This window comes from Talpa europaea, assembly GCF_964194135.1.
Source record: "Talpa europaea genome assembly, chromosome: 9".
Taxonomy (NCBI): domain Eukaryota; kingdom Metazoa; phylum Chordata; class Mammalia; order Eulipotyphla; family Talpidae; genus Talpa; species Talpa europaea.
In genome coordinates this window covers 32308217-32320844 of record NC_140076.1, presented here as the reverse complement: position 1 = coordinate 32320844, position 12628 = coordinate 32308217, and the positions used below count along the sequence as shown (strand labels likewise).

General features: G+C 38.8%; 1 protein-coding gene across 8 annotated transcripts in view; it reads right to left on the bottom strand.

Annotated features, from left to right (window-relative positions):
* Positions 1-12628, bottom strand: part of OSBPL9 (oxysterol binding protein like 9) — a gene marked incomplete at both ends in the record, with an annotated part of 114928 nt that overhangs the window by 742 nt on the left and 101558 nt on the right. For all 8 annotated transcript variants that reach the window (XM_084243455.1, XM_084243456.1, XM_084243450.1 and 5 more), the window contains 8 exons: positions 1578-1669; positions 2142-2220; positions 4765-4905; positions 5017-5092; positions 5366-5476; positions 6159-6243; positions 7566-7737; positions 9886-9971. In XM_084243455.1, the coding sequence (XP_084099581.1) occupies positions 1578-1669; positions 2142-2220; positions 4765-4905; positions 5017-5092; positions 5366-5476; positions 6159-6243; positions 7566-7737; positions 9886-9971 (842 nt within the window). The remainder of the gene's footprint in view (positions 1-1577; positions 1670-2141; positions 2221-4764; positions 4906-5016; positions 5093-5365; positions 5477-6158; positions 6244-7565; positions 7738-9885; positions 9972-12628) is intronic.

Genomic DNA, 12628 nt, shown 5'->3' with positions numbered 1-12628 from the left:
GTATGCATAAATTAAAAAAAATAAATAAATCAAATGGCTTTAAGTGCTACAGTTCACAGACTGAATGTCCTAAGCTGGCGCCAGGTCATTGGAGTAAAGAACAAATGAAAGATTCCACTACTATCAACGGAGGAATCAGGGATGGGCAGAAAGGTCAAATGAGGACAAAGAACAGTGGGGGCAGTGGGGGGAAGATCTGGATTCCTACTTCTGGCTCTACCTAATGCAACTCTGAAGTGTCAGTTCCCTTCTCCAGGACCTGAGTGTCCTTTATTATAAACGAAAAGGATTAGATCAGAGGAGCTGAGAAGTTCCATTTCAGATAAACTTTTATGGATTTAACAGTAAATTCTTAGAGAAAGTTTGAATAAAAATAGTAAGGTTCAAGAGGTAAACTGCAGGGCTTAAGGGATAAGAGATCTGACTTCTCAAGACCCGGAAGATGGTAACTATGTAAGTCTGGTCTAAATGTGTCACTTCAGGGCCTCCCTGGTGGTGCAAAGGGTTAAGATGCAACCTACAAAGCTGTCCACAGCCACTGCAGCACGAGTTCAATCCCTGGCCAGGGAGCTACCCACACATAGCACAGCAGACCTCTCCTGACTTGCTCACTGCTCTCCTCAGCAGTGTATTTCAGTCAATCTGCCTATTCTGTTCCCCACTCTGTCTCTGGTGGATCCTCTCACCCCCTCATACCTCTGGCCTATACCCCAGTTCTTGTATGCATAAATAAATAAATCTTAAAAACAAAATGTGTCACTTCACAAGTAAAGACCCCTAGAGAATAGAAAACAGGCCATGCCTAAGAGCCCCTTGTGATGAGTAGCAGAGCAGATTTCTATAGATTTCTGTGTATAAAACCAAGCAGGCAGTCTAGCCAAGAAGACTCTTAATTTAGAGACAACAAGCACAACAAGCAAGGAAGTGATTTAAAGGTCCCCTTCCATCACTTGAGAAATCCCCTAATATGCTAAACAAAGAACTTTAGTGCATGATTCCTCACACCACTAAAAGATGCCAATTTTATCACATAAAGGGGAAAAAATTGAGAATGGAAAACCATGCCAATTAGCTATTTGATAGGAACTGCTTTTTTTAAAGCATGAAAATCCTATTGTGGCTAGTGTTTTTTTTTTTTTTTAGTCGTTTTGGAGGTACTTGCACCACAAACAGGGATGAAATTAAAGTTACTTGTGAATAAGACCTGAAGGTGTTTTACTGCAAACTTCTCCCCTGGGCCCCTACTGCCATCATCTTATAAGCCAAAAAAGGTGATGGTAAGTCAGTATATACTGCGTACTTAGTGCAGGCAAAGCATCATGTACATGCTCCATGTTTATCTCATTTAGTCCTCACTCAACTGTGAGATCGTCCCCATTCCAGGAAAGAAAGCTAGCTGGTTAGGTTGGGGGATGTTACAGAGCTAGCAAGTGGTGGAACTCCATATGAACCAGGCTTTCACACTAGCCTGAACTGTGGAACTCTGCCGTGCTGTCTCCAGAACCCAGTTCGGGCGCCTAATCCTAGGAAACAGCAAGGGCACTGCCACCAAAGCTCTAGCTTTGTTGTCGCCTTACCAGCGGGATTCATACTCATTCTGATCTTCCAATTTCCTTACTTTCTTCTTTATTATAGGCAACTTCTTGGTATCTACAAAAACTGCATTTTCCTAGAAAAGAAAAAAAGTAGGTAGAAGACTTATTGTTCAAATTATAGGAGGAAAAGTCAACTCTTCCTAGAAGAATTTCAATTAAAAGATAAATAAATCATGCACAGGCATTCCACAGATACTGCATTTTTATTTAAACAAAGTGAACATTTGTGGCAACCCAGTGTCAAGTCTATTGGTGCCATTTTTCCAGCAGCATGTGATGTGTGTCTGTCACTTTTAATTAAGGTATGTATATTGTTTTTTTAGACTTGCTATGTGCCACAAATATTTTTTTAACATACTCCTCTCAAGTATTCTGAGAGGAAAGTAACGAACATTCTATTACCTGTACTTTTGGGGGAAAAGTGGGAAAAGGAAAAGGCTTGACCCCCCAAGAGAAGGCATAAGAGCAGGCATTGTTGAAGAAAGAGTAAAGGAGAGGCTACGATTTGATGCAGTCTGAAACAAGTGGTAAAATACAGGTTCTTACCCCTGTGGCATATTTTGCATACATTACACCATTCCATTCCCCTTCGATTGAGCAAAAGGACTTCTTGTCATTTGGTGAACTAAATAGGAAACATTTCTGTTAGTCTCAAGTTGAAAATTATTCTACCAAAGAACTCACATTGAAGAGTGACTGTCAAGTCTTTGGTAAAGGCAGCTTAACAGAACTGACTTCCCAGAGCCAACTGTAAGATCTAGATGCGAATGAACTCAAGTGAGTCTCACATTGGGTGCTCACACAACAGACTAATAACAGTCCCTGCCTTCAAGCTGTTTACAGCCCAGTGCCACTGAGACACTAAGTGTCGTGTTATGCGAGCACTGCAGATTAAGGGTAAAACTGCTGGGGTAGGGGTCAGGGAAGGTTTTGCTTAAAGGTCTAATGTTGAAGACCAGGTTTTCATCCTCAGGCTGAAGGGGACTTCTGGGTCAAGAGGTTTGTTTCTCCTGAGCCAGGATTCCTTCCTCAAAAGCCCAAAAAGGCCCCTTCTTGGATACAGTGATATGTTTGGCACACATGGAATGTGAGAAGATAACCTTCAAACAAAGGACAGATAAAGGGCAAGCCAGGAACATAGGAGGTTAAGAGATCAGAAAGAAAAATACACAGAATAAAAGAATGAAAGCTGCGATTATTGCCCTGAAACTTGAAACTTCTGCATGATTTAGGGGGCTCAGGGGCAGGGGAGCAAAGGGAAAAGAAAAATAGTAGGATCCCAGATTTACAATGTCATTGTGCAGAATTTCAAGAGGTCTGGGGCCCTTTAGGGGTTCCCAAGATACTCAGGTCAAAACTATTTTCATACTATTAAGAGATTAGTTGCTTTCACTCTAACATTCCCAAAAGTATACAGTATTTCCCAGAGGCTATGGGACATGTATCAACAAACTGACTATAAGAAACAGTAGGAGAATCCTGCTTGTTGTCTATAAATTAACAAACCACAAATGTACAATATGCCATTATTCTCACAATATTTTTTAGTTTTTTCTTTTTCATAAAAATGACATTGTCATTTATAAATATTATAAAAATTTAATTTCTAACATGAGAACTATCAATGGCCTCCCTTGGTGGCGCAAGGGGTTATAAGACGCAACCTATGAAGCTATCCACAGCCACTGCAGCATGAGTTTGATCCCAGCCAGGGAGCTACCCACATGGCACAGCAGACCTCTCCTGACTCACCCGCTGTTCCCCTCAGCAATGTATTTCAGTCATTCCTCCTGTTCTGTTCCCCACTCTGTCTCTGGTGAATCCTCTCACCCCACCGCACCTCTGGCCTGTACCCCAGTTCTTGTATGCATAAACAAACAAATCTTTAAAAAAAATCAATGGATATAATCCACATAAACTGAAGTTCTCTGGGGTTAATATTTTTTTTAAGTGTAGAGGATAGAGACCAAAACCACTCAGTATAACCCTTCCTCTGATAACTCAAATTCCTAACCTGAAGAGCTCTTTCAGCTTCACCACTTAGAGGAAAGCCTTTCCACCACCTAATGCTATGAATGGGAGGTCTGCCCAAGTGTTTCTTTGAATATTCCATTTCTACCACCTGCCTATTTTGGGGCTGTGGCTGCATTTATAGTCGTGAATTGTGCTGCTCACTAAGCTCTGCCCATATTTTCTGACTTTAATTCTTTCTTCATTTTACCTTTGATCTAAGGATCAGTAAACTTCATCTTGTGCTCCTGCTAATATATTGGTCAAGATTCAATTTGGATGTTGATTATGTCATCCAAATTATCTCTCTGGAAAATTGCTTAACCAACTGTGGGTTCTCCATCTGCCACACTGTTCTCAATAACACCTTTGAGGGGAGGGAGAGTCCCACAGATTTTCCTCCTTCAGGCAAGTTCTGAATCCACCCAAATGATCATTTTCTTGATAGCAAAGCTGTTTTCATCTGACTCTAGAGTCAAAACAGAACCAAGCAAAGATGTGATGTTTATTGTTTTTCCCCCAACACAGGCACTGAAAAAAGCATTGTCTGAGAATTTAGAGATTCTTCAGTGGGACACAAAGTCTACTGTACAGACTCGCTCATGGTCCAATCTATCATGAATCAGGAATCCATGATCTGGGATAGTCAGGGGATCAGGAAGCCCTTAATAAGTCATATTCTTAGGAAAGTAATGTCACCAATGACCTCTGATTGTTCTGAACCCATTTTTTTTTTTTTAAAGATTTATTTATTTATACAAGCACTGGGTACAGTCAGAAGTGCAGGAGGGTGAGAGAATTCACCAGAGCCAGAGCGGGGAACAGAACAGGCAGACTGATGAAATACACTGCTGAGGGGAGCAGCGGGCACGACAGGAGAGGTCTGTCACGCCATGTGGGACCCTCGCCAGTGGCCGGGGATTGAAACGGCGCTGCACAGGCTGCGGGCAGCTTCGCAGCCCAGCGCTCAACTGCTGGCAAACCAGGGGAGGCCCTGAACCCATATTTTATCTCTTTCTGATATGGGATTTTAGGAAGAGACAGGAAACAAGATGCGAAACAAGTTTACAAAGAACCAATAAAATAGTCAATTCCTAACAAAAGCTGTAGTTCAAGACAAAAGAAGCAGAAAAGCACTGAAGAAAAACAAAATACCTACAAAATTTCAGCAGTAATTCTGTGCTTCTTGCCCCCATAGAAAGGTTTCGTGTGGAAGACGATATTTGCACTATAGCCAGTTTTGGAACAATTTATGTTGCATTCTCCTCCTAGTTCAACCCAGGGTACTGTGAGGATAGACCTATAAAACCAAAAATTTTCAGGTAAGGCTGACAGTTCAGAGGAAAGAGGGAAGGGGTGTGGTTTGAGACATAGCAGGGCCTACTGTCTGCTGATCAAAGGAAGTGGACACAGCTCTACTTGCCTTCCATAACCATTGGGGAACGTGAGGATGTAATGCTCATCGTAGTCTAAACACGAGACACAGCCTGTGAAGAGAAAGGATAGATTCTGATGAGTAGTGTCAGCTGGCTGTAAGGCTTTGCTGTCTGCTTGACATATATTGTGATTCCATTGAGGTAAGATCAATCTTGCACTACAGCTCTGCTTTTACCTGCAGAACACATACTTATATGCAAATACTGGCATCCAAGCTGGCTTTCTGGGGCTATTTTCTCTTACTAGACAAGTGCACAGCACACAGAGAATGACATAACATTATTCCAGTATCACTGCAGTACACCCAATGCCCGCAGACTTACCCTGTCCTATGTTGTGCACCCCAATCGACATGCCAAGGAATTTTGACTTGGTCCAGATATGAGCATTGAATTGTATCTTCTTGTTAAAACACTCAGCATAAAAGGCTGAAACTGAATAAAAACTGCTTTCAATGAGGGTACTATAACAGCTACATACCCACCTCCTCTACTCACTAACCTGGAGAAAGGACTGGCTCCCTAGGGGACACCCTTTACCCCTGAAAGAATAACCTCAAATTAAGTCTAGCTGCCTAACTTCCTCTATTCCCCCAATGCGAGCAACCATTCAGGGCCTTGTGGGGAGGACCTTCCCTCAACTATGAGGCTAAAGCCACTGTGGGGCTTAAAATCTAATGGTCTGTTGATCCTTCTGGTCAGCAAGTATGTTCCTGCCCTAGTCCAACCTTGGCCGATCTAACATTTGCAGTATATTGAGCAAAAAAGATGCTGAGGATATGCATTCTCTCCACTGTCGCAGGAATACATGGTGCAGAAACTGCATCTTATTTATATAAACTGTGTCCCAAGTGGCTAAGGTCTCTATAGCACAGAGCATCATGTGTAAGATGACTTTAGAAGCATTATATGTTAACTTCCCAAATCCCTTCTTCCCAGACATATTTAATCAGCGAAGCCAACAGCTGTTTGAAACTTACACAGTAACAGGTAAGAGGAACCGTAAAACAGACATAGCTGGTAAGAGATAAGGTGACCTCAGCTATGAAGTTTCTTAGGATACTCTTTAGACAGAATAATTTGAAAGTAAATGGTGCAGAGGAGCCCTGTAACTTACTGGGTGGATGATGTGAAACCTGCTCAGCCACAAACGTTACACAGTTTTTGGAAACCCAGGGAACTGGTCCTTCAGAAACTAGCTCCTGTAAACAAATACAACATTTTCTTTTGAGGTGGAAGCACAAATGACCCTTCAGAGTATCTAATAACTGGAGTTTCTACCTGCCTAGGTGGTTATCTGCTCCCTCCTCAACAAACCTAGAGCATTTTATATAAGCTTTTATTATGACACTTAATGATACTACTGGGATGATTAAATTTTTTTTTATTGAGGTAACACTGGTTACACTGCATATGATTCAGCACTGTATGTGATTCAGGGGAATAGGTTCATACCTCCTCAGATGTGTATCACACTACACCCACCATTAGAGCACCCATATCTCTTTACTGCATACCACTGGGCTCCCTACCCCCTTTTTTCTCACCCCCAAAGTCCCCTTCTGGGGACTCAATTCTGCAGTCACGTTTGGAATGATTGCTCTGTGGCAATCTCCCTGGCCTACGACATTCTTGAGGGCAAGGATCATATGCCTAACTCAGGGCCACACCTGACCCTGAGAGCATGGTCACTCATCAGTGGTGCCAAGGCATTAAGAACAGACGTAACACATACTGCCTCTGTCTTTGGAAAGGACCATGTGTAATATGTCACTCGGATAGATAAAGTGAGTTGTGTTTACCGAAAGACTTATGTTACAGGCACTGTAACTTTCTTTTTCATCTGAAGAGGCCTTTTAACATTCCTTGCTGGCCATCTTCCTCAAACCAACCTCTAAATATTGGAGCCCTAAGGTTCAGGCTAGCCATCTCTGTCCAGCTATGCTGTCTTCCTAGATGATTTCATCTTATCCCAGGGGCTTAAATTCCATCTAAATGCACTAAAATCTCCGGAAGTCCCATCTCCCTTTAACGTCAAACTTAATTCTGTCTACCTGATAGCTGCACACTTAACTGTCTAACAGACTCCTCATACTTTATAGTTCAAATCAGAGTTCTTGCTTTTTCCCTCCCCAAATGCACTCTTTTCCTTTTCGGTAAATGGCACCAACCAATCGCTGAAGTTCACATGCAAGGATTCACCTGACTGGCCCCCTTTTTCCCCTTTTCTAATTTGCTTTTAACAAAGTCATTGTAACAATCATTTAACACAAAAATGGCATAACTTAAGCCATTAAGTTCTCAGGATAGCCCAGAAAGTCCTGCATGACCTAATGTTGACAGCTGTATCTCCATCCCACACCGCTCTTACACCTTGTTCACTGTGTTCAAAACATGCTGATCCAGCAACACTGTTCCTCTGTGGGTGGAAAGCATCTTCTGACCGCTGCTTTTATCATCATTATAAAATGAAATCTTGAACTGTACACAACTTATTAACTAAATATTCTGGTACACAACTCACTGAATTCTCTTCAGTGTCATTTGGTAACGTCCAGTGACACTGAAAAATCTCGCCCAAAATGGGGTTGTATGGCTTTTTGGCAACTGATCCTTTCCTTCCTGCATGAAAGGCTGAGAGGTACCACTTCACAACCTGAACCATTCGATCTCTGGCATCCTTCTGGTCACTAATGCTGCAAGGAAGAAAGACAAAATTTAATGTCCTAACAGAGTTCTAGCTTAGACAGCACCTTCAAAATGGTCCACCCTGAGTCAGGCTGAGAGGACCCAGAACTGAGTTACCTCAAGCTTTCTTTTTAAAATATATTAATATACATAATTTAATATGCTAGTACTGTTTTTATAAGTTTGACAAATATATATATCCATTTAATTAATCACCATCCAGTTAAGATATAGATCCTTTCCATACTCTCAAAGTTTCCCCACTCCCTTTTCCTAGCAATCCCTATCCCAAAACCTGATGCAACACTATTTCTAGTTTCTAGTACCATAAATTAGTGTTCCTTATTTTTGAACTTCATTTAATTGCATTGCTTAATTGCCAAATAGTTGGAGATTTTTATAGATATATTTATGTTATCAGTTTCTAATTTAATTCTTTTGTGGTCAAAGAATGTCTGATCTGTATGATTCCAGTTATTTTAAACATATTGTCTTTCCAGTATATGGTCTATCTTGATGAATGCTCCATGTGCAGCTGAAAAGACTGTGTTATATCACTATTTGGGAGTGTTCAGAAAAGCCAATTTGGTCAAGCTGATTAACAATGTTGTTTGACTCTTCTATGGTCTTACTGATATTTTCTGTGGAGGTATCTGAAGGCTTGTGCAGAACTACTTTATCAATTCCTGAGGGGAGGAGTTTCCAACTCTGATTGTGTACTTGTATTTCTCCCTTTAATTTTTGCTGCATGTATTTTGAAGCTGTGTTATTAGGTACATAAGCATTTATCAAGAATAAATTCTTGTTATTTTTTCTTGATAACTTGTCTGTTTTATCATATGAAATGTCCCTTGTAATAGTTATTGTCTTAAAAAGTCTCCTTTTTCTGATACTAATGTAGCCAGCACCAGTTTTGTTACGTTCAGTACTCTGCATGGTATATCTTTATCCATTCTTTGACTTTTAACCAACCTGTGTCTTTATATTTAAAGTCTATTGAAAATAGCATACAAAGGGATCATTTTATCCAGTATGACAATCACTGTTCTCTTAAATGGAATGGATATTCAATTTACATTTAGTATAATTACATTATAGCTGAGATTAATTATACCATCTTGACAGTTGTTTGCTACTTGTCCACTTTGTTCCTTGTTCCATTATTTCTCATATACTCCATTTTTGGAATTGAGTATTTTTAGAATCCAATTCAGTATTACTTATTGGCATTTTAGCTATATTTTGTATTTTTTAAATGGTTTCTTCAGGAACTTCAAAGTTTAAATTTTCATACATAAAAAATATTGTTAAAAATCTAAGTTATTTCCTAACAAACTGGTACTTTTCCATCTTACACATAACCAGTAAATATTTACATTTTATTTGTTCAATTATTTATTAAAACAGTGCTATTATTTATTTGATTGTCTGTCCTTTGGGAATAGACTAAATTGTTCTCTTAAATCTTCATCATTAAGAAGGAAAAAATAAGCATCCGTATCAGCCAGTGTTGATCCATTGTGAAACCTCAGTAATTTCTAAATTTCAGTAAACCACAGTCCAAGGACTGAAATAAGAGAAGACACATTAGAACACCTTGTTACAAAGAAAATTTCCCTACTACACAAATCAAGTCTTTGTGATACTTTAGTTCTTTAGAATACTTCTACCCTTTGTATATATATATCTAATGTTGCAAACTTTATATTTAAAATTTATAAATCAGCCTGTAACCTGGACACTGAATTGTTTAAACAGACAGTGATTTTTTTCTTTCTCCACCTTCTAACAAAGTGCTTCACAAACAATGGGTGCTTTTTAAAAGGTTTACTGAGCTAGGTTAATTGAACTTTATCAGGATATATTGTAAATAAAGAGATTATCAATCTCTAAACCTTATAAGCTTATCACCTTGGCTTTGTAAATTCTGGCTCCCTGTAAATTCTGGCTCTTAACATTTTTTAAAGGGTCTAACTGGTTGCTTAACATCACCATCATTTTATAATTGAAGCACATAGGTATGTAATATAAACAAAATATTCAATGCCACGTTCCCCCAGAAATTTCTGAAACCATCTATCCAAAGGCAGAAGCTATTGAGTATCATCTTAAAACAACAACAACAACAACAGAGACTTCCATGTCCAGTCAAATACCTTACAAATAGATCTGGATGTGCAAAGAAGTCTGCATACATTTCCAAAAGAGATCTTCTTTCAAGAATAAATGTTGGAAGAACTACCTGAAAAACATACACATTGGCCTTTGAGGATCAAATTCCAACAAAAGCAGATTGCTGAACTGCTAAAACAAAAACTCATTGTAATGATGGTAACACCCATCAAATGTTGACCAGGCATGCTTCTGATAACTACTTCTCACACTGTACTGATTCAGAAATGTCCATTATCCCACTCAGCAGATGAAAAACAGAGAAATGCTCATGTGTCACTTCCTCTGTGGACTCTCCCTTTGCTCCCTAAATCAGTGTAAAAACAATAACTCAGTAGCAGCCTGTTGCTATCTTCTGGGGGCATTACATACAAATTACCTAATTAAACCATACAAGAATCCTGTTATGAAGAAATTATCCCTATTTTCCAGGAAGATAATGAGGAGCTCAAAGGAGTAAGAAATGTTCTTACTGCTCCATTATTTTATTTTTTTAAAGATTTATTGATTTATTTATACAAGAACTGGGGTACAGGCCAGATGTGTGGGAGGGTGAAAGGATTCACCAGAGACAGAGAGGGGAACAGAACAGGCAGAGTGATGGAATACACTGCTGAGGGGAGCAGTGGGTGAGACAGGAGAGGCCCCTTACTGCTCCATTATTAAGGTAGAATTCAAAATTGGGTCTGTTTGACTTTGGGGGAGGGAGGACAGGGACAAGTGTCTGTGTACTTGCTTCCACTTGGCTACTTCTCTATCTCCATTAAGTCCATTAGGAAATTTATCTAACTATGAATTTGTGTTCTCAAATAGATAATGAGCTACTAGAATGTAAGGATCAAGATTTATTCACACTTACATTCTAGGTCACTATTAAACAGTAAGAATTTTTTAAATGAGCATTTAAAGGAATAAGCAAGGGAAAGAAGAGTAAAGACAGGGAATCAACAAATTACCATAAGGTTGAGTCCATGGGGAAAAAAATGCTGAGGAGTATGGTAGAGGATACAGTAAAGAAAACAGAAAATTGGAATATGGGAAGAAAGAGTGAGAAAGATTAGGATTAATCAGTAAGGGAAGAATTTCATTAGGGATTAGAAGAAGAGTTTTGGAAAGTAGATCAGATTTTAAATTATTCATCATGGAAATAATGCAGGCCAGTAAGCAAACACCCCTTAAAGTCTGTGCTTACGACATAGCTACTGCATTCAAGATCCTGTGTTAAAGGTTATGGAAGAGGCAAAGGTAAGAATAGGAGTATAATACCTGCATTTGCCTTAGATAGAATATGGCAAATAGCAGCTAAGGGTGAAAAAACAGAGAGAACAAAGAACCCAGGTCCTTTCTACATTGTTGACCCACTGAACTAATCAATCCTGTTACTACTGTAATTCTCGTTATATGAAATAATAAACCTACTACTGTCCAAGTTATCATTAGGTGGTCTACCTTAATTGGAGACCAAAACCAACCAAGGTGAAATATATACAAAAGAAATATAGATATCATCATCTAAAATTAGGTTGTGACTTTCAAATTTGAAGTGACAATTCTGGTTCAGCAATTATGCAATCTAATCATCACTGGAAAACTCCAGGGGACAAATTCCTACAATAATTCTCATACCTAGATCATTCCCAACAAGTACATGTGTTCCACAAATTAATGCTATATTTGTGTTTCTATCTTGGGCAAAATGTTTTACTACAGACACTTATAGAAAGTACTATGGATTCTTTATTTTTCTTCTTAATAGCCTTCTAAAGCCTAGACCCAAATGAAGTTTTACTACCGACAAAGACAACAGCACTGGAGTTAATCTGGTCATAGTCAAAGTGAGAATTCTCAATTTTATTAATTTTCAAAAGCTGGGTAGAATAACAATAATTGATGTAAAAGCTACTGTATTTCAAGTCTTTAAGACAAGAATCAATAGTGGAAAGATTACAGACTGTGATGTTACAAACCAGATTAGAATGTAAATTCTATCCCATAACATGACTTAGCCAAGTTATTGAACTTATGAGTTTTAAATTCCTCATCTATAAAATTTTGCAGTGCTGTGGTGAGAAGTGAAAGAATGAAGCCTCCAGAACAATGGCAGGAATATACATAGACACCTGTACACCAGTCTCCTAAATCAATTGGGTATATACTGTTTAGAGAGCCACTTTTAAATCAAAATTCAAATCTACACCACAATAATTGCATGTCTCAGTATATATTACATACAATTTTCTATTTGCTACCTATGTCAATCTTTAAGACAACCCTGGGAAAGTAGGCCACTATACATCCATTCTGTGTATGAGAAACTGAGGATCACCGAGGAAGGGACTTACTCAAGTCCATTCAGTCTGCTAATAGCAAAGGTAGGTGGCAAACACTGGTCCTCTAACCCTAGAATGGATCTCTCCTTATTTTGATTCTGTTTACACTGTACTGCTTTAGATTTTGTTCAAATGACTAACCAAGTCCATTCTATCCCTTGTTTGTCCCAAATAAATTCAAATCTTAATTTATGTAATCCATACATGCTTTTCTCTATGAAATTTTTCTAGTTTAGTTATTTCATCCGTTTACACCAATTTTCAGTTTCCTCATTACACATATATATTAAATCAAAACAAGACAAAAATATTGTCATTATACTATATTTGCAGGTACACTCATTATACAGTCAAGGAGAATCCGTATGTACGCATTATGATACACAGCAAACACCAA